The sequence below is a fragment of the Anopheles funestus genome, chromosome 3RL (assembly GCF_943734845.2).
Source record: "Anopheles funestus chromosome 3RL, idAnoFuneDA-416_04, whole genome shotgun sequence".
Lineage (NCBI taxonomy): Eukaryota > Metazoa > Arthropoda > Insecta > Diptera > Culicidae > Anopheles > Anopheles funestus.
Genome location: NC_064599.1, coordinates 59004124 through 59025674, shown reverse-complemented (window position 1 = coordinate 59025674; position 21551 = coordinate 59004124). Strand labels below are relative to the sequence as shown.

At 43.2% G+C, this 21551-nt stretch overlaps 2 protein-coding genes across 7 annotated transcripts; one reads left to right on the top strand and one right to left on the bottom strand.

The window, feature by feature from the left end:
* The first annotated feature begins 1653 nt into the window (after positions 1-1653).
* On the top strand, positions 1654-2396 carry LOC125768429 (transmembrane protein 14 homolog). The gene is made up of 2 exons (XM_049436057.1): positions 1654-1859; positions 1947-2396. Exons 1-2 carry the CDS (start codon positions 1784-1786, stop codon positions 2207-2209), a joined length of 339 nt encoding a protein of 112 aa, XP_049292014.1. The 5' UTR covers positions 1654-1783; the 3' UTR covers positions 2210-2396.
* Positions 2397-2470: 74 nt separating this feature from the next.
* On the bottom strand, positions 2471-21085 carry LOC125768379 (fatty acyl-CoA reductase wat). 6 transcript variants are annotated; one of them, XM_049435949.1, is made up of 10 exons: positions 20873-21085; positions 19268-19604; positions 13709-13824; positions 13491-13613; positions 13157-13428; positions 12960-13069; positions 4337-4535; positions 3917-4168; positions 3434-3691; positions 2471-3356 (listed from the first exon to the last, which is right to left on the bottom strand). In XM_049435949.1, the coding sequence occupies exons 2-10, from the start codon at positions 19434-19436 to the stop codon at positions 3269-3271; spliced, it is 1587 nt and encodes a 528-aa protein (XP_049291906.1). In that variant the 5' UTR covers positions 19437-19604; positions 20873-21085; the 3' UTR covers positions 2471-3268. The 6 variants fall into 6 exon arrangements, with proteins under 6 accessions (XP_049291906.1, XP_049291907.1, XP_049291909.1 ...); XM_049435950.1 differs by having other exon boundaries at positions 19268-19557; XM_049435952.1 differs by having other exon boundaries at positions 19268-19557; positions 20764-20880.
* Positions 21086-21551: the final 466 nt, after the last annotated feature.

Genomic DNA, 21551 nt, shown 5'->3' with positions numbered 1-21551 from the left:
GTACAAAGCTCTAATTCATTCCATGGAACGTGGAAACAGAAAAGTGCGTACGAAGTGTTGTAAATGAAAACAAAAGCGAACGTGGCGGAGATATGGTCACAGTAACATTACACATAGCAGTAACCAATAAGGCCGATTTCGAGCGATTGTATGTAGTAAGCTGAATCAAAATTGCATTGCATTGCATTATCCTACCCCAATACGATAAGGCATTTATAAACGGCCGATGTATAAAAATGATTCACATTGTCACCGTTTGCATTCTGGCTCGGAACGCACCGAAAGGATGTGACGGAAGACGAGCTAATCGGTTCAGGAGAGATCAAGCAATAGAGTTGATTAGTTTTTTCATCCCCTCCTTCTCCTAAACATATTGACTATTTAACAAATACATGTAGATAGTGTTAAAAAAGAAAACTTCGCCAGCGCTACAACCCGACAGGCAAGTGTTGTTATGCAAAAGGATACGATGAGTGTATATGCGCTTATATGTTGTGTAGGTTTGGGGTAAAAAAGGGGTCAGATGTAGTGAGCTTCTGCATTGCAGTGATACGTTGTGGCAGTTGGATTTCGTTGAAACAAAATTTCCTTTAAAAAGCAACAGGCAAGGTCAAGATTTTTTAGGTACTTTACATTTGTGTACACAGTTTTTCTTAACGCGTTTCATCTCTTTCATTTTGTCTACATTGCTCTGGCGGTAACATTAGGAAGGGCCGTTATCGTTGTTCCTTTCTCAACGTTGTCTTCTATTGGTTTATGCGCATAGATGCAGAAGAAATCATATTAAAAAATTCAAAAGTAACAAATCCTCACCGTACCATTGTGTGTATATGAACCTAATCTCTGCACGTCTATTTCATCGATTGTCACGATAATGTTTTGCTAACGTATCCAGCACGATTAGCTTTCCCGGTAAGGGTTTACGGAAATATTGCAAACATTTTGCAAACCTCATTGCTTTAAAATAGTTTCCCGTTTCTTAATCATTCTAGTCATGCTTCAGCCGAAAGCATCTCTGTATCATCGAACACAGAAGGCACACAAAACGTATTGTAATGCGGGGGGAAAAATCAAGTAGTTAAGCAAAGCAAAGGAAGATATGCTAATTCTTCCAATGACGTAAATGATAGGACTAAATGAAAGCTTCTTGCTGACCGTACATATTCTATGTTCCTTGATGGTAGGCCGATGATGCGTTTTCACAGCGTGAAAACTATCCTCACCTGAATTTTGCAAAACATGTTTGTTCAAGCACACACAAAGATATCGTTAAGATAAAGGCAAGGAACGACTACAGCATACCTACAAAAGCGACGTTCAAAAGTTGATCATGTAATAATTATCATTTAAGCAACGATGAGCACACTCACGGCCCATTGCAAGCGGAACAACCCAATGGATGGAATAATCGGCGAAAGAAAAGACAAATATAGCCGTATGTAGGATACTATCTAATGTTAACCACAAACTTTGGAGTTACATTCTTCTATCGCACACCCACAAAGCACAGGCAATACTATGAATAACAATAGATAAACGAACAATAACCAAATCTGGTCAGCTGGCTCGAATTGTGCAACCAACGGAAAGAAAGCGTACAATTCGAAAACAAATGTCAAACCGTGCTCCAGCCATTTGACGTTTCATTGACAAATGGCGGTTCTGGAAGTTTATTTACATACATCATCTACCTCACAACAGAGCGGAATACGTGTGTGAAACGTGAATTTGTGTATAAATTAGACCGCAGTTCTTGTTTTTTGAAACCCCACCCAACGTTGAAATGCCGGTTGATATTCTTGGGTTTGCTTACGCCGCTACCGTGGCCGCCGGTGGTATCGTAGGATATGCGAAAGCAGGTTTGTGACGCAATGATGTAGTTTCGCAACGATAGCGACACACCGACAGCATGCACTATTTACACCGACAACATTCTGTTTCTGCAGGTTCGGTACCCTCGCTAGCGGCCGGTCTTACGTTCGGTGCACTGCTAGGGTATGGTGCGATGCTGTCCTCGAATGAACCGCCACGGCCACTGCTACAGATCGGTACGGCACTGGTGCTAGCCGGTATGATGGGTTCGCGATGGGCCCGTTCGGGCAAGTTCATGCCGCCCGGTCTGATCTGTGTGATCTCTTGTGCAATGCTTGCCCGGGGTCTTATCTATCACAACCGTTATCTACCGATGATTGGTGCAAAACATGAGTAAGCTGACACTGGTCGACCGGCCCCAGGGGATATGAAGGTCGTAGATGCATTTATGCAACACGCATTCCACCGACCGCCGGTAAGTCGCGTGCAGGGAGTCATGGGAGGGCGCAAAGTGACAAGTGGGACAATGTTCGAATTACGGTGTTGGGAATAGCATACAATAAAGCTTTAGTTTTATTATGAAAGGTACGTACAATCGATTCACAAATGGAAAGAATTAAATCCGTCCCCCAGCATATGTGCAAAGTAGCAACAAATGTTTCGATATTTTCACGCACTTTATTTGATTATTCAAAATGTCGCCTACATTCCACAATTATACATAATTGCTTACACATTAACTTTGCCATTGTCTTTACCTCGGTGAAGTTGTAACGTTCATAGGCGGATTTACTCAGGATTATATTATAATGGTTTTTAAAAAACCCCTTCCGAACAGCTGCTAATCAGCTGTAATCCCTTAGTAAAATGTGTAATCTGGCATGTGTGTGTGTGTGTGTGAGTAGATATTTGTATAATTATTGTTTTATCCCCTTTTGTATGGTAAATGATAACGTTGAATACCGAAGCAACATTACCTGTAGCGACTCTTGGTGGAAAAACAAATTCAAGCACGACCACGTGCTGTACATTATTTTTGATGATTTATTTGGAATGGATGGTTTTTGCCCGTCCAGCGCAAGACGAGCAAGTTCTCTAGTCACGTGCTACCTAACTACTAAACACCCTACGGTTTACTTAAGCTTACTTACTACCGTATTGCCTGCAATCCGTACGTATGACCCTTTTTGCCGTGCTACCGTTTTCGAGTCATACGTTCAAAAGCAATACCAATACTCTAACTGTGTACAATTAGATTTAATCCAAAAACAACAATGCTGCTGCATGCGCAACGGAAATCGAAACCGAGAGTATACGATTCGATCGTGTGTCCCTTTCGATGTATGCTGCGGCTACATAATTGCAGCATAAATAGACTCTGCCATTTCTTCCTTCCCGTGGATACCTTACATTCTATGCAGGTAAAGTAATAAAGCCAGAATGGTGGTTGTGGCGCTTAGCTTAGCATACCCCAAACGGACATGACGAGCTTGTACAGTAGCAGCAGCACGATCACTTTTGTAGCCTGATGTACCCAGTAGAGGCTGAAACGAGTTGAGAGACATTAGCATTCGAGAATGATTGATTGGCGTAGTCCATTGCGTCGGGATAGATAGCTTACCGATTCCAGCGGACCACAGCCTGCGGGACGGTTTCCATTGGATCGTTCAGCAGATACCGACGGATGCCACAGAAGTACTGCTCCAGGAAGTAGTCCCAGTTGATTTGGCGCATGTCGAAAAAGAACAGCTTCTGGTCCGCACTCGACAGCTTGCGCCACAGTGCGTTCATATTGTCCATCTTAAATTCCCATTCGCGCATCGAGAAGTACTCAATCACGTCCATAAAGCGGTGAATCTTCTTGTAGCTTCGAAGAAGTCTATTCAGGAATGGGGTAAGATTTTGAGTTATTGTTTCACCATCGGCTGGTTGGTTGTGTGCTGTGTCGTCTATTGATTAATGGCGATCACATATCACGCGCGAGAACCATAATTTGCATACGAATATCGACGACGATTTGTCAACAAAAAGCGCAGGGAAGGTGAAAATGTGAAGCGACGAGAGAGAAAAAAAACGTATTTGAACACCATCGGACAATATTTACCTCGGTTTTCTGCCAATCAGCACCGCAATGATGTCACAGACGACGGCGGGCGCATAGTGCAGAAAGATGATGGACAGATAGTGCAGCACAATGTTGGGATTGCTGGCATAGCACAGGTACCAGATTGCCTTCATGGTGGGATACATCGAGCCGAACTTGATGGTGGTATGCGTGAAGTCGCCCCACGTGATGCAATTGTTCGGTTCGGTACAAAAGTTGTAGATCGGGATTTCCGGATCGGGCAAAATCTCGCTGCAAGGTAAATGGTTCAGTAGTTTTTAATGTTTGCCACCAGCAGGTGAAGGTATGACCTAACGCACCAGTTTTCATTGGCTTTGTTTTGCGCAAACGGTTTGCACATTTCGGTGGTGGAAATAGGTGAAAACTGGTGCGTAGGCGCTAATGCAGGTCAAGACTTACGTTCTGAAGCGTTCGGCAATGTCCCAGGCGGAAGAGATGATACCGTTGACGCACAGATCGACTGGAACCATGTTGGCCACCTTTGTTGGGTCGGCCCGTAGTGTCCGCAGCACGCCAGTTCCAGCGCCGGCAATTACACCGGTGGGTCCGTAGAAGTTATCGATCCATCCCGGGACTGGTTCTTGGTACGTTGCAATAACTGCGAATTCGAGAATAGAGAATAGAGAAAAGAATATAACATCAAACAGATAGGAAGTCCGGTAACAGTATCTATATGTATAATCATAATCATAATCATGGCGTATTTCTGGGTCATCACGGACTTGATGTGGAGGAGAGATTTCCGAATCCAACTTTCGCCCAATTTCGCTTTCACGAAGCGTGCGCACTGTCCAAGACGGGGTTGCAGGTTTTTGCATGTATGGCATACCGCAAGAATTGCCCACCCCACTGTTCTTCAGCCACCAAGCCGTCTGCAACGTGCGTGGTTGTATGTGGTGTGGATGTTGTATGTTTGGTAAAGTTTTGTCCAAACGCATTTCGGCCCGGTTTAGTCAATCGAACGATTGACGGCACCGGATCGAACAGGCGTTCCACGTACTCACCTTACCGTGAGTTATGCCCGTCACGTGCTCGGGAAGGTAATGCGAGCGTTAGCGTTACTTTCCCTCCAATGGTGGCTAGAGCTGCGTGGGCCTAACTGACGCAGCTCATCTACCTAACGGTCTACCTCTTGACCATCGATGGCCAGGGTCATTTGGCCCCGGTCATAGCTTTAGTGCGCATCTAAAGCTTTACATTCAATATCAGCACACCTTCGCCTAGGATATTCAAGGGCGTACGGTGTTGCGGTTCCTGCGCGTAAACTTGACATTTTCGGATGTCGCACGGATTCGCTGATAACGCTCATATGCATAAACACGTTTGGCACTGAGGGGTGATGCTGTGCCGTCCTCCTCGCCCAATCGTCTTGCCATACCAGACCACGATCAAGACTGCGTAGCGTTCAAGGTTAATAAATATTTATAATTTCACGAACCCTTCTTTGGACATTTGGGATGGCATTGATGGCGGGCAAAAAAGTGCCTAACCAACGCAACACAGACACACACACACCCACCCACCTATACACACCATTTGTCTATCGAAGGAAAATTTGCGTATTGAACCAGTTTGTGATGTGAACAGCGACAGTGTAAGAAATAGAGAAGAAATGGTCAGTGGTGAGGGCTATTTCGGTTACCTTCACCATTGCCCGAGGCCATCTGCATTGGGGGTGGTAACACACATGCAATTTACGGCATTGGGAAATTTTGGAAAATATTGTTCATCTTTAAGAAAAGCATTGGATCATCTTGGATATCCCAAACTATTGGGAAGAATTAAAAATGATTAGTTGATTTATTCATCATATGGAGAGCGGACTTTTGATTCAGTTTTTGAGGACTTCTTGCAGGGGGCGTAAGTCCCCACAATTCTGGTAATACCTTGAAGAATCGTAGCGGGGATCGCGTCGACACCGTTGGCTATACCAGCAGTCATGTTGAAATGGTGGCCGACTCATCGATACATACCAATTAGTTCGGTGGTCACAGTGAAAATTGCGACATTTGCAACGAAAGCAATACCGTACGAAACGTTAGCACGTTTCGATGTCCAGTCGATGCCCGGTTGTGTGAGTTTGCCTTCTTCGCACCTTCTTTCACCGGATGCATTGTTTGTGCATTGATGCAAACATCAGCGAGTGCACGATCGTACCGGGGTGTATATAGCGACCCATGGCCCACGGTAACTGTGGCCCAACCTATCGATCAGGGTTTATTTGTGATTTGCGAACGGAATAGTGTTCCCAAACATAATATTGCAGAGAAGGAAAGTACATTTGGGAGCGTTTTGTGCATCCCCACTCGGTAGCTTCTCGTAACTGTTGGCGAACATTGAGGAATCGGCTCGGATGCGTCACTTCACACATAACGTTAAGGGACGTGTGCGGTACACACGTGGTTGTGCAAAATCCAACCGAGTTACAGCCACGAACATGTCGTCCATTCGTTAACGAGTGTCCGATGAAGACATCGGGCGGCTCGATGGAAATGACCCTCAGTAGGGCGAATGCTAGGCGTTCGTAATCACCCGACGGCGAGTCATCTGCGTCGTCACTTGTCCACCACGAGTCCTTCGGATGGTACACACTAGGGCTAGGCATGACCGGTACCAGCAGTGTGTGCGAAGTCATCATGTATGTCCCCTTCCGCTGACTTCGGTACGTAGTGTGGAAGGAACAATATTGACTTTTCCGACTTGATCACAAACCGATCCGAGGAGGGTGATTTTTTTGTTTTCGTTTCGACAAAGCGAGGACAAAGCGCAGGATTTACGATGTGAATGAAAACCGCTCGATATGATCAGTATCGATTGACTGTTACGGTGGAAGGTATTCTTCTCACTTGACACGGTTTTTTGTTGTTGTTGGTCCGTTCGCTCGACACGAATGGATTGTGTCGCCCAACAAAAAAAAAAACACCAGAAGCTCAGGGGGATAACCAGTCGGTTTACCGGGGGGGGAAATGAGTGTGGCCATACCGAACAGTTCGAAGGCCGCTGGAATAGCGTTTGGTGTTTGGGTGTTATTGACGTTTTACGACTAACGTTCCCAAAACGCGTCCAAATGGGGATTTATTGCAATTTCTCGAAAAGCAAATTTTTCGTGGCCAGTTGGATTAAGACATGAGATGGTGATTAATTTTGCCAACCAAACAAAAAAAAATGAGAGTGCTTTTTTCGTTGCACAAATAAACAGGCTTGATCATTACGCCCACTGTATTCTTATTTAGAGCACATTTGGAATTATTTATTAGATCAAGAAGCGTGTTGCGTTTTTGTAGTAAATTTGTCTAAATGGAAAATTTAAACAGGATTCTCAATGAACATTTTACATCAGTTTGCAACCCCTGGATGTATGCAATAAGTACATTTTTAAGTAAACAACCATTGAAGATCACTCTTGAAGATATTATGAGATAGAGCTGATGCTTCTGTTCGCGATGCTTTTTGCATACATTTAGGCGAATACATCCTGGCATTATAGCTAGTATTATCGTATATGTCAAAAAGCAAATATGTTTCAATCGTGAGTAGTTTTCCGATCAATCTCACAGAGACCTACATTTTTTTAGGTTCTGTTCGCTCACTATCGTGTCATTCGCTTTCTTCGTTGCGTTTAAATATCGAACGAAAAGCAAAACCTGCTAAAGACAATTGTAACGAAACTGGAATACAATTAAATGCGAAATGCGTTTAATGGCATCACGATGGTAAGCAATTTCGTACCCAGCCTGACCACGGTTGTCATTCGTTGTTCGAACAGGGCAGACAGAGATCAACATCGACGGGGTAATATAAGAAAGAAAGGAGCAAAAAAGAACCTGCACACTGGGGGCATTAAATGCGGCAACGATCGACAAACGAGACATCGACGGTACATGCGTGATTGTATAATCAAACATGCAGTACCGGGACTGGCCGGTGCGCACATGATGCAAGGCGCCAGCTGATGATGTGCGAAGATAGCAGGCCGTAAAGTTGCGAACGTTGTTTGCAGAGGGATGTGTAATTTTTGGCCAAACTGTGCATCATTACTTGGTGGGCTTCTTGTTGAGCAATTGCAAATGATGTGCAACCGGTCATCACTACCGGTTTTTTTGTTTTGTTTTTAAATTATGTTTCATGTGCTAGTTATGTGGACAGTGTGGCTGGGGGTGGGGGGGGGGGGGGGGTGTTCGAATTTAGTTCACGTGCATATTAACTCACACCCCATTCTTGTGAGTTCTTGCAATATCAATCAACATTATGATTTGTTTATTTATTTCTCTCCTTTTCCGGGTGTGGAAGAAAAGGGAGAGAGAAAAAAAAACATAGCTACTAAAAGTTTAATTTAAACGACACACACACACACACACACACACACAGAACAGTATGTTCCCAGTATGTTTGCGGAAGCGCAAAACGCCACCGTGCGGGCCCGATGATGCACTGTGAAATGTGTGGACGGATCGGGGACACTAGTGTTTTTGTGTTTTTGCTAGTGCGCACCATACCATCTGTTTGGCATTGTTTTAGGCTACACTGTTGACAGTCGGGGCGTAATAATGTTTTTTATTGTTTGTTGCGCGGTTTCGCTATCAAAAACATATTTGCCTGCCCCGTTCAACATTCAACCAGCGGGATCTTGGACACTTCCGTCAACATAAAGTTCTATTTGCGAGTACCACACAGGGGGAAAAGGCTATTGTACAATTTTATATGTACTAATGACGTCAACGACGAGGTTTATGACAACTCGAAACAAAATGTAGTAAAAGACGAGCGTTTCCATTCCTTTTCGTTCCAGAGCGTGATAAGGTCACACAAGACAAACTGATGTCACGGAAGCTGTATATTTCATCCTCTATTACAGGACTTCGTGATATTCATGGCCAAGTACATTACGCCTTGATTTTTGTGCTAAATTTATCCTGATCTAAATCAAGAAGTTAGTCGAGCGTATATCAATTGCTATTATGATAATGTTGTTCGCTGCCGACTGCAAAGTGATTCTGGGCGACAATTTGTGTTAAACATTGCTGTTAACAAACCCATCCATGTGTGCGATACTCTATCACTTCATGCATGAAGGAGTTAGAGCCAACAAGCCGTGTTTTAGTAACGTCTAATCGACTACTCATCGTGCTGTGTTGGACATTTTTGCGATCGTTTCTTTAATAGCGACGGTCATTAATTGCTAACGTTTAGCTGACGTTTAGCGGACTGAAACGATGAAAGAAGGTGTTGCTTCTTTTTTATAGTAATTTTTTGTTTTGCTCACTATTCTTCGATTGCCCCGGAGGCATTGTTGGATGATCGTTATAGCAAATAGCAAACTCAAAGCAAAATAACAGGTGATGTTAAAAAATTTATGAATGAAACGCTTTACTACTAGGGAGCCGCATGTATGTGTGCGTTTATGAAGGGGTTTGATTACTGTCTGTTCGTTTTTTTTGTTCTGTTTTCGCCATTCCATACTGAACATTGGCGGTGGGAACCTGGTCGGTGTGAAAGTGTTTGCGGGTGGCGAGTTTTTGCTTTTTCTTGAACGCTTCTCGTTCTGCTTGAATGTCTTCATTAAACCGTGTCATGAAAGGTGTAGCTAAGTATTATTGTTTGTTTTTATTAGTGGTGCAAAAAAAAAATGCTCGCGTGACTGAATAACCAATTATAGCTGTCGCTGCTTATCTGATGTTTGTAATTTTGTGATTTGATTTGAATTTTTAACGATGATCACGTAACGATCACTGCAAATGCGGATGATGATTTTAATGTTTTATATCGTTTCGAAAAATTAAAACATCTTTTACCTCTGCTAAATATAGTTAAGAAGCATTTTATGTTTTTTTTTTTATTATTATTGTGGCATTAATAAAGCTCAAGAGGTATTCCTTCCTGCACTTTATTTACTTGTCCGGAGCGAGTCCACATGCGATCAATGTTCCGGACGTGATACCACATACATCACCCCGGGTGCTAGCTTGCTTATGAGCAAATTAAATTACCAACATATATTTAGCATCAAATTATGTTGGACTTGGTTCGGTTTTATTGTAATTTCGTTTACATACATTTTCTCTACCACCGTCACTTGCAGCGCCATTGATTGGGACCGTGAACTTTGGACGAAACCAATCTCTAACCATACGGTTGATCCTTGAGGTCTAGCTTAACGGCTCGATCGAGATGAGATGAGAAAAAAAGAAGACCTTCCCACCCGAAAAAAAACAGAACAAAATTGCACAAATTAAGGTAGTGCCAAAATTGACCATTTTTCAAAACAATCAAGGACGATCGATTGAGGTAAAAGTTCAGTCCGACAGCGTGTTAGTAGCAGCACGCGTCCAATTATTCGAAGGCAGTACCGAACGTTCGAGACGTTGATGTGAAAGCTCCCTGTAAGGATAATTGCACACGTGTAACGTTTCAGCAATGCTCACACACGCACGGTCGCGTATGCTTACTTCAATACGCGAGGGTCGTCGGGTCAGAGTCACGGTAACCTTGATTGCACGCTAGCAGCAGTGCAATAGTGAGTGAAGAAAAGTTAACACGGAAGACAGCTAACAAATTGGACAAATATCCATAAATCTTTCTGCTGGTCGACGACGTGGACGGCAATTAGGCGGCTAAGGTCAGATGTAATAAATAGTACCGCAAACAATGTATCCACTGGTTGCGCACTTGACGCGAGGCGTAAACACCGCAACCAAATATGTACCATGTGGTCCGAAATGCGTAACCTTAGCTAAATTATCGATCCTTCACTAACAAAACAGCTCCGGGTTTTTGGTTGGTTTCCGGACGCAACGATCGCAAACCACCGCAACAAACAGTTCTTCCCAAAAAAAAAAAAAAACTTTGTAGTCACGAGATAAAACGATCGCCGAACAGACGGTTGCATCACGCACCGGGTGGGAAGAAGAAAAAAAAAGAAGAAAAAAGCAAACCTAGGCTCGGACTTTTCGGACAGGTTCACCCCCCGGGGGCCGTCCCGGTTTCAATGTCAATGGCAAAATGGTACAGGTTATGGTAGAGCCTGGCTGAGCCATCATGGTGTGGCTTTTGTTTTTCTTTTTGGGTTTCGCTTGGTTTTACGCATCTACGTGATCTAACGCAACGTGTCCGTCTGGTTGGAAGATCATCCAATCTGGCAGAGTTTTTACAAACACCAGAAGAAGATGGTGAAAGATCGGGAGGTGTTTTGTTTTGCAGGCTGTAAAACCCCCAAAAATCACGGTTGACGAGATGGCAATGATGGAGATGATTGTTGCTGTTTGAATAGTAAGTACCATTGTGTCTCAAGGTCCGTTTCCGATGTGTATGCTTACTAGAACGTCACGCGTTTTTGACTTCTTCTTGTTTTTCGGTGTCGATTGACACTAGCCTTCAAGAAGAATAAAGGCAACTAGCACTTAAAGCAGTACCTGGAAGTACTCATTTCAAACAGTGTCGAAACGCGAGTGACCGAACGGATCATGATTGATCATCGACTCTCCTGCAGCAGGAGTAGATGCAAATCGTAATTAAACAGTGTGACGATACTTAGCGCCCTACCCAGTACAGCATTCCACTTTCGCGCACGTGTCCCCGGCGAGTGATTACGCTGAGTTCGTTGCCAATTCGCAAAGGGAGGTTATATTTACAGAATTGATGTTAAATTTCGCGCCTCGTGGTTGAAGGGACGATGCGCGTACACTTAGGTCGCAAAAGGTTTATTGATTTTTTTTTCAAAGTCAAACTTCCTGATACATTGGATGACAAGCGTTTACATTTCAAAATTTACTCACCCTAAAGTAAGTAAAAAAATAAAATAAAAACAAAATGACGTTAAAAGACTTTATTCGGGGTGCTAAGAAAACGATTTTGTCAGTACCCACTGACATTTAGTCCAAACCACATTGAAACCTCGGGAGCTTAATTACATTATGACAAAAAATAGTAAATAGTCTAAAGAATATTTGATGAAAATTTGCTTGCCAATCGCTTCACAGTTGCTTTAAGAAAATACGAGTTCATTCTTGAAATAATATTCTGAAATTCCTGGAAAATCTCAAAGCTTTTATAATAAAGCCAATATATCAGGACTATTCTTAAAGCTTTAATTTCATTGCGTGTGCATTAATCATATGAGAGTTTTACCAGCTGTTCTTGAAACTAGGAGCCACCTTCCTTTGAGTATTTAAGGACTTCAAGAATTTATTTCAGCTTGATTTGCACAAAAGAGATCTAAATTAAATTAATCAATCAATTAATCTACCTGATCAATTCAAAGCGCCAAGAGAAAGGAACGTTACCTCCAGAAGGTCGACTTAGATCACGATGTCACTTTCCATAAGTGGTTATAGAAGAATGGCGCAACTCAAATCGGATGTGGCAACTCAAACTCAGCTCGATTTGATGGTGCAAACGCAACGTATCGTATCGGCCAGTTCGTTAACGGACCAGTTAACCAAGAGCGAGAGATTTGCCAACTGCCGCCTACCAACGAGAAAGCAACCAAACGGTTCCTTTCGTCCGTGCGACAACTTTTGCATGTCAATTTCTCGTAACTTCTTTAGCGACCTTACGATCGTTTGGCGATTCGGTTCTCGCACAGCCCTCGAAGGACATGAAGGAGTGCGCGGTGTTTCAATCTTCAAGCTGTTGCAGCGCCAGATCGTGTCGCTACGGTTGATGTCGAAATGTTCGGACATGTACAACGGGGCGTAGCCATGCGGATATTCGGTGCGGGAGGAGATACATCGGGCAGGTAATTAACTTAGCGATCATGAATGATTTGAATCAACATGGGTGTGCGTATGCAAATGGCACGTGGGAGCAGCACATGTTTACTGCTTTGCAATTACAGTCGTTTGAGATTAGTTGGGTCCACTATCACAATGGAGTAACAGTAGGTGATCAATACGTTAATGTTGAGATAACTAGTTAAGATTAGAGGTTGGGCAACAGCTATATCCAATATCATCAAAAAGCCAAGGAATAAAATTCTCCAAAAAAAAAGTAGGAAAAGATGTAGTAGTTTGTTCTGAAGACTTACCAATTCCTGGTCGAAACATGCCGACAGGCATTCCGCGACTATTTTTGCGCACCACATCCTCAGCGATTGCCTTCGTAAATGTGTACGTGTTGGGCCATTTGTCGAGCAGTCTGTGCAAAGTGTTTCAAAGCAGATAGAACAACATTCTAGAACATATGCGAGAGACAAGATATTGGGAAGATCCTGTGACTACTTACACTGGGGTAATCTTTTCGATCATACCGTCCGTCACACAGTCGGCCAGATGGATCATCTTTTCCGACTCCATCGGTGGATCGTAGAACCGCTCGTCGACGACATTCTGGGGACACTGTGTGTACGCGGTCGATACGTAGATGACCGACTTCAGGTGCTTCATGTCGTGGCACAGGTCCAGCACATCCCGGCACGCCTTCACGTTGATCTGCATGGCCGTCTTCATCTTCTCATCGAATCGCACTGTTGCGGCTAGATGAAACACAATGTTGACCTGTAAAACCGTACGAAGAACATTGGTTACGGCTGTTCGCAATATCCTGCCGCTATACTCACGTTTTCCGCCAACACTTCGCGATCGGACGAACTGATGCCCAGACCCGGCTGCATGCAGTCGCCCGCGACGGCACGAATTTTGTGATCATACTTCGGACAGGCTTGCTTCATTTTGTCAAACATCTGTGTTGCAGTAGGGGGGGGGGATGAATATCATTAACGATACGGTCGCGCCTGGAAGTGTTTCGGTGGCAAGCGGATGTAATCCGTATACTTACAGCATCGTCGAAGATTTCTTCCACGCGGGAGAAAATGTCTTTGCCGCGTTTGCTTCGCACCAGCAGAAAGATGTTTTCAATACCCGGACAGCTGGTCAGCAGTTTGTAGATCAGTGCTGGAAAGGGAACGATTGCAAAAAAAAATGAAATATTTTTACGTAAAAATATGATCTCCTGCTTTTGTGCGTTCTCGTGTGCCCTTTACAGTTATGTGTCAGGCGCATTAAAATATTGTCCACGCGCTTTCTTTTCGCCCCCCTTTTAGCACGTGCAATTGATCAAGCGAAACATCTTGTAAAAAAAAGTGCAGAAATTTGAGTCGCATCATAAAAATCTGATTGTATTCGAAAAAGAAAGGCCACATTGAAATTCGAAAAGAAAGCCATAAATTAGCTTTAGCGTGCGAAACATCATGCAACGGCCAATGTTTCGGTTTTTTGGGTTGTAAATGTTGGAAAGAAAAGAAAAAATAAAGCTCCGGTACCGGATGCCGGGGGTTGCGTTTCCTGTTGCTAAGGGACACACCGGGATGTGTTGTGAAATAGTTGTCTCAGATCTCCCTCCCAAAAAACGAAACAGAAAAGACGACAGAACAGGTTTATTTCTTTTCGACCATATCCGTGGTCATCTTTCGGCTCTCATCTTTGGGCTAATAGGAAGAGACCGAGATTTCTGTAGCTGATCGAATCAAAATTGACTAGAAATGTGTTGGCAAGTCTAGATCTAGTGACTAGATAAAACAGTTTAGTCGCACGATCGAAACCAACCTCCCAAAATGAGACGTCAGACGATATGGAGCCGTGAATGCGTTTGCGGTGAGCTAAAGCCACGTTAGGACTCGTGTGGTGGCTCTTACCGTTGATGACCCTGAACTCGAAGTTAGCGATTTGTCGTCCCGTCTGGGTCGGCCGGCATGGCCCTAGAGCGATAGAAGCAGGTGTGGGAAGACCTTCGTTGTAGCAGGCGAACTGATTAGAATATCATTAAATAATCGGGATACAAAGCATCGTGAGCATCTTTCAAACGGTGAAGACGCTCGTTGATCCCGCTGTGAGTTGGCCCTTTATTGATGTTTTTTTTTTGCTTGGTTTGTTCCTCGCTGTTTCGCCAAATCTACTTTCCTCATTTAAATAACAGGTTTAATCGTTCGTTATGTGTGGTTTGGATGGTTGGCTTTTGTTGTTGTTGTTGTTGCAAAATGATATCATGTGTCAGCAGTGGCAGCACCACAGCCGGAACTGGAGGGATGATATGTTTTGCAGAGAATGATTTTTTTCTTCTTCTTTCCTTGCTCATCATCCGATCGAAAGGTCCACGTGTGCGTGAATCCAAGAAATGGGGTAATTCTTTGATATATTTTTTTGTTGTTGCTATTGGAAAGCTTTATGATTCACGACCAGAAAGCGACCATTAGCTTAGTTATGGTTTATGTTGTTCTACTGACTTCCAATGTAAAGAAGGAGGAAGAAAACAACCATATAAATAAATTAAAACTTTCCGATCAGCTACAATCAAGATGGTGGCAGAGAGTAAGCCAATAAAACCAATCAGTGGAAGCACAGCGAATTTGAACGGAGTTATAGAATAATCAGCGAATTTTTCTCATTTAAAGCAAGTTAAAGAAGGCATATGGAGGTTGTTAACCTGTCCAGCGTTTTTGATGTTGATTAGCAACTTTATGTAAAATCACACCTTAACAGTTGGACCTTAAAAGATGTAAATCTCTTATATTAGTTGTCAGATAAAGTGTTCTACTGCACGGACAGTCGGTACATAATTTCCGCTTCTTAACACACACTGGCCGGTGCCGGCATTTTGATGAAACGATTATCTAACGAACGTTCCATTCCGTGCACAGATTGCGATCCGCCCTTTTGCGACAATAAAATTCGATCCTCTCCTCCTCCATCAGGCAGACGGCGGTGACGGTTGGTTTGTTTGCTGGGCCACCACCATCACTGCCCGTGTCGACAAAGAGAACGGAGTGGTTTGTTGTTAATTTTTCGGTTTGGATGGTAGTAAACGTTACCGTTAGTAAACGTTAATAAGGGTTCGTTTCGAGCGCCTCATTGAAGTCTTTCGATTTTCGTGCGTTTCGGGTGTTCGAGTATCGCACACGTTTTGTTAAGCTTGCTGCGGTGTGTGTTTTTTTGTGAAAGTGCCGACACACTGGCACACTGGCAGTGTGCGTCTGTTTGGTTTGTCTTGTTGCCCTTTTTATTCTCTCTCTCTCTCTCTCGCCATTTTATGTTTCGCCCATGTTGGCGCACATACGGTTGTCGCCAATCTTCCATACCTGGTTGCAGCATTTGCCACCTTACCCGTAACCCAGGGCCTGCACAAATTATGTAACCTGATACCGTGCTGCATAGTAGCTGCAAAGTAGCCGTGGCAACTCTGCCTACTGCGATGAACTTTACACACTTTGCGGTGAAAGCGCAATGGTGTCGCAGGACTGGGTCTGGGGTCCAAAGAATAAACACACAGCTGATTGCAGTGTTCCGTCACCGGGAGCGGTTTGCTGTTGGGAAATCATCCCGTCCAGAAGCGAGAAGCAAAACCGAAATTGGTGCAATTCGGAGTTGAAGGGGGGTTTGGTGGGGGAGAGGAAGGGGGGAACGTTGCATTGGTAAAGAAAAGCCACCGTGTGGACACAAACCAGAAATGAAAACCGGGTTTTTACAATTTTCCACACCAGTTTTCGGTTTCGGTTCCAGGTTCTCCACTCGACTTTAGCCCCTTCCAAAACTTCATCTCTCCGTTTCTAGCTTCACGATTGAAGTCCTGTGTCCAACACAGCTGCTGCACAAGAGGTTTTTTGGTTTTTTTTTGCCTCAATTTTGCGCTTGTTGTCCAACACGTTCGGAATTGCTTTGGTGAGGTCCGTGTGAGGACGAAATGGTGTGTATGGCGTATCGCCGTAGTATGCATGCGTCGGGATATTACAACACGACCCCGGTACCGAGTACTCGATTAGCATCGATAAAGTGTCCAAGGGAGTGAGAGTACGACTTGTAGTTTGCAGCAATGCATACTAAGTTTTTTTTTTAATATTTGCTTCTTTATTTAAAAAATTCAGTGATAGAATGACAGTATTTTGACAGGTGACGTCATAGATAAGATTTTTTGAATTAATATTTTTCATACCTATTTCAAAAGAATTTAATAAAAAAAAATATTCTGTTTACCACAAGGAGCATTATTCACGCATATAATACCGTTCAGTTAACACATATGAGCAGAAAGATGAAATCATCCAACGGTACAAATCAGCTGTTTCTCTGCCGATGAATGGTACCCAATTAGAGCTCATTCACGAGAACAAGCGTCAGTTGCTTGAAAGCCGATTCGACAACTTCGTTTCGGTGCCACGATGGCTAGCACCAGGCAACAAGCATATGCAGAAAGGCGAAAGAATGATGAACGGGCGCAAGACAAAAAAAAACGTTCGTTTGCGTGCGAGTAGTTTGCGAAATATTGACGAACGAACGAGAATCTGTGGCCTTTTGATTTGGGCAGCAGTAGCAGCAAAAAAAAAGTGTAGTAGAAGCATTTGCATAAATACACACGGCCAGTGTCCTGTGGATTCTGTAGAAAAAATAAAAGCTTTTAGGCACGGGAATGAGTTTTAGCCTTTCAGCTGTAATTTAGCCATTTGCCTAGTGTGAAGATCTGGAATTGTCACCACATTTTCAAGTTCATCACAACCGCAAGAAAATGCAACAAAATAAAAATCTTTTTTTTGTCGAGCATACTGGCTCGAGCAATAAAGAAGAATTTATTTATTTTCTTCTTTATCTTGAATATTTTTTAAATCAGTTTTTTACTGTGTTAAGTGTGCTAAGTAATAAAACAAACCGTAATAAATTGCTTACGAAATTGAAATTGAACACGCTATGATCTGAGTTTATGAAAACGCCTATTGTGGACAAGCATACGAGCACCAGTGGATCGCATAATATTTCATGTGTTAGCGATCAATTTGTCCATTCCCTACGAATATATGCTTTCAACGGTTGATGCTCATTTCTTTTGTGCGCCTTTTACGCGCGCAACGACACCCGTCACCACAGTGGGTGAAAGGTGGTGCAAGTAAATGGCAAGAAGAAGAAGAAGAAGAAAAAGAAAAGAAAATAAACGCACACACCCTTGTACTCGAGGTACGGGAAAGTGATAGTTGTACCATTTCCTACGCCTCATATTGTCGCTGCCGAACAAAATACTACTGTTTTGTCGGTCAAGGTGAAGATGAAACGAATCATAAAACGCATGAGAGGACGAAAACATGCTCTTAGTGGTTGTGGGATGTTTGTATTTCTTTTTTTTTTATTTACATAACGTCTTCACGATCCACATTCACTGTCTGGATCGTATCGGTGATGTAGGGTGTTTTATTTATAAATCGTAAATGATAGGGTTACGGCAAGAGGCTCACATAAAAGCAATCGGAAAGAATTTTATTTAACATTATTCAATCATTTGTGTATCTGGGAAACCGAATAAGAAGCTAAAAAAGTAATCTCAAAACAATTTTTTTTGCGACAAAAAAAAAAGCCGAAATGCTCCCTGAGCTGAGCTGGAGAAGAAATCAAGTCACTCCTCCAATACATCACCGCACAAAAATTGGAAAGGGAAATTGGCGGTGAAATGTAAACAAAATTCACATATTCACCATGTATGCACATGTGAACGAAAGGTGACAACAGATCATTTCAAGGTTGAAAGTGAAAAACGATCGAACCCAAATTCGGGACCCAGATTTTTTGTTTGTTTCGGGACGTAATTCGTACAGCGAAACGAAACAAATTCAAGGACTGCTATGGCTATGGCTTGATCATCGGGGCCAGTTGGGGCGCGTGTTTTTTTTTTTTTGGGGTACATTTTATGCGCCATTTTACAATCGATACAATTGTCCGTTCGCCAACGTGCATCGCTGGTGGAAGGATGTTACGCGAGTCGCTAAAAATGAGCCCTTTTTTCACTGCACTTGCTGCTTCGGTTCACTTTCGTTGTGTGCACTTTTGGAATGCAATGCAATAAATATAAAACATTGCAACTACAAATTAAAAAAAAAAACACAAAAAATGATGAAATTGGAGAAGGAAAAGGTAACACATCAAATACCCTTTTTTCTTCCTCCCCACAACACCCCAACATGAATGATGCAACGGTTAAGCAAACATTCAATAAATGACGAACCCAAACGAACGGAAACGGACGGGTAATGCTTTGGTGTAGGTGTTTTTTTTTTGCTGCTTCAAATCGTTTTGGGTTGTACGTGCAATTAAAGTCGGCCACTGAGCAATTGAGGTCAACCGGAATAGTAACCGAACCTTGCAGCAAAAGCGCCTGGTTACGGTTCACTACCAACACATTAAACGCATCCTTTACAGTGCACTTTTGTAGTTTGTATTTTGTTTACGCGCAATTGTACGGAAGGTTACTGTTTTTACGTCAATATTTAATTCATAATTAAATGTAAAGGCACCGCGGTAAGATGATTATGCAATGGAAACCGCCCTTCGCGGTACGAAACACATCACAGCATCGAGTACTTACTTTTGCCCAGAAATCCGGTTCCGCCCGTAATGAAAACGTTACATTTGTCGTAGAACTGCTGTATTTCGGTGAGCTGCTCCTCAATCTTGCCGGTCGTCATCGGTGCCGATTGATCCGATCGATCACCGGGCTGAGCCAGCAGCTCATCGTCGTAGATGGAAACCGTCATCGTTCGGTACGGTAAAAATGGGGGTTTTCTGCTTGTTACGCTGCTCACTTTAGCTAACTTTTTTTGCTTTCGAGGAAGTCACTACGAATCAAACCGATTTAGTCACTAGCACTTGGTAACACTGTTGGGATATTAGGGAGGAAGATTTGTTTTTAGCTATTGCACCTTCTAGAAGCATTAGGAGAAAAGAGTTCACATAGTGTTAGTTTTTTTTTGTTTTTGGTACAATTCTTAATAACAATACTTAAAACTCGTTATTTTTTTCCCTAATTTAACAGTGAAAATAAATTTAACCATCACATGTTATAACGCTTTTCAATGTTGAAAATGGAACATTTCATAATTAATTCTTTCGCCACGTGCATTTATAGTTAATCTCATCCGTAACTGATCCGGCCGCTTTGAGAAGGAAAGGAGCTCAAACACAGCAAAGCTGAGTTTTAAAGTTTTTTTTTTACATAACACGTGTATTTTGCACGGACCGTACCGCGTCCATCGGATTGCTTAAGACTTTTTTTATGTGAGGAAGCTACGCCGAACTTCTTGCACTAGTCGATTGCGACTAGTGACGATCAATCGAAAGCTGAATGGAGCTTAAGGGCAAAGATGGGGCGTGCGCTGTTTGAACGGGTCGGGACGACTTAATGGGATGGATAATTTCATACACCGGTGGAGGTGTGAGTGTTGCAGATATTTTACCCAGCTCTCGGGGTGGCTTTTTTTTTCTTCTTTCAACCTCACTGTACGGAACGATTAAAGCTCTCTAACTTGCTGACCAACGGGCAGCAGCGCACAATAGCGGAAGCAGTTGATCGTTTCAAGTGTGGTTTCGTGTGCTCTTGCCCTGGCGGTGGGGAAGGCCCACCCCCTCCCGATTATGACACCGTATCTTAGCTATTGGTCATTATGGCTTTATTTGCAGGGTGCAATATGGTTTGCCCTTTTAAAGAGAAGGAACAATTATAGAACGTATTATTAAGGATCTACATACAGCTTGATTAGTAACAGCTTATCTTATCATTTCACTTCCTCGTAGGTGTTGTTTTGCAATGCAACTATTATTAAAGCATTAATCTCACAACTCGGTACACTGTTTATGGATTTGAGAAAAGAGCAAAAATATTTTTTTTTAATTTTAAATAAATTAGGAAAATTTGCTTTCAAATGATTACTGTAAATGTGTAACTCCTATTAGAAAACTGCTGTTTCTAATTTATATTCTAAAATAAAATGGCGATTTTTCCGTTTTCAATCTTCCTCAAATATGTCCATCGATCGCTAATTGTCACACGGTCACTATTTCACTTCAATCACGTTTTCCACTCACGTAACTTTACAGCACGGCCGTTTTGCAAAACTTTATACACCGATGTGATTACACACCACACGATGAGAACGAAGAATTGCTGTACTGTTCTTGTACGGTGTGCACCTACCATCCGCAAGGGCCACTGATCGGCGCTGATCCTCTATCGGTGACGATCGGCAAAAGACTGAAACGATCTGTACGGTTAGCCGGACGACACAGCTCCACACACACGCCGGACGGGTTCAGCCAGCCAGCTAGGCCAGTGGTTTGTGTCGCAGCGCCACACCACGCTGCAACACGAGACCGAAACGAGGAGAGAAAACGTACGAAAGAGCGAGCGAGCGAGCGTGTAAAAGCTCCAAATCGTACGACGGTCGCTACCTTTTAGCGCGGTTTCGTCGCCTGTACACGGTCGGCGGCCGCGTGCAAATCTTTCGAATCGTGACCGTTGCGACCGGTGGTCAATCCAAAACTGCCGATCGATGGTCCGCACCGAGGGCTGAGCAATCCGCAAACGTTGCGCGACGTGAACGCGAGAATTCGTTAGTTTTTGGGCGAAGTGAAGTGATGCTCGTCACCATCCACATTTCGGGGTGAGGGGGCGTTTTTTTTTTGTTGTTGATCATCTTTTGTTGGTTGTGTATTTTGTGGGAATGAAGGGTGAGGAGAGAGCTAGAGGGAGACAAGGAAGGTGGGTACCTCCGTATGGATGAGGCTGCGAGAGTGAGAAATGGCCACACAAGAAGTAGCTTAGTAGCATTCGAGTGTACCAGTTCGCTCCGCCAGGATTCGGGTGGGTTCATCTT

Excerpts from the sequence above, each read along its gene's own strand:
- LOC125768429 (XM_049436057.1), top strand. The coding sequence starts at position 1,784 with ATGCCGGTTGATATTCTTGGGTTTGCTTACGCCGCTACCGTGGCCGCC. Across the intron at positions 1,860-1,946 it reads CGTAGGATATGCGAAAGCAG|GTTCGGTACCCTCGCTAGCG; the intron begins GTTTGTGACGCA and ends CTGTTTCTGCAG.
- LOC125768379 (XM_049435949.1), bottom strand. The coding sequence starts at position 19,436 with ATGACGGTTTCCATCTACGACGATGAGCTGCTGGCTCAGCCCGGTGAT. Across the intron at positions 13,614-13,708 it reads AAGAAATCTTCGACGATGCT|ATGTTTGACAAAATGAAGCA; the intron begins GTAAGTATACGG and ends ACTGCAACACAG. Across the intron at positions 3,692-3,916 it reads CTGATTGGCAGAAAACCGAG|ACTTCTTCGAAGCTACAAGA; the intron begins GTAAATATTGTC and ends ATTCCTGAATAG.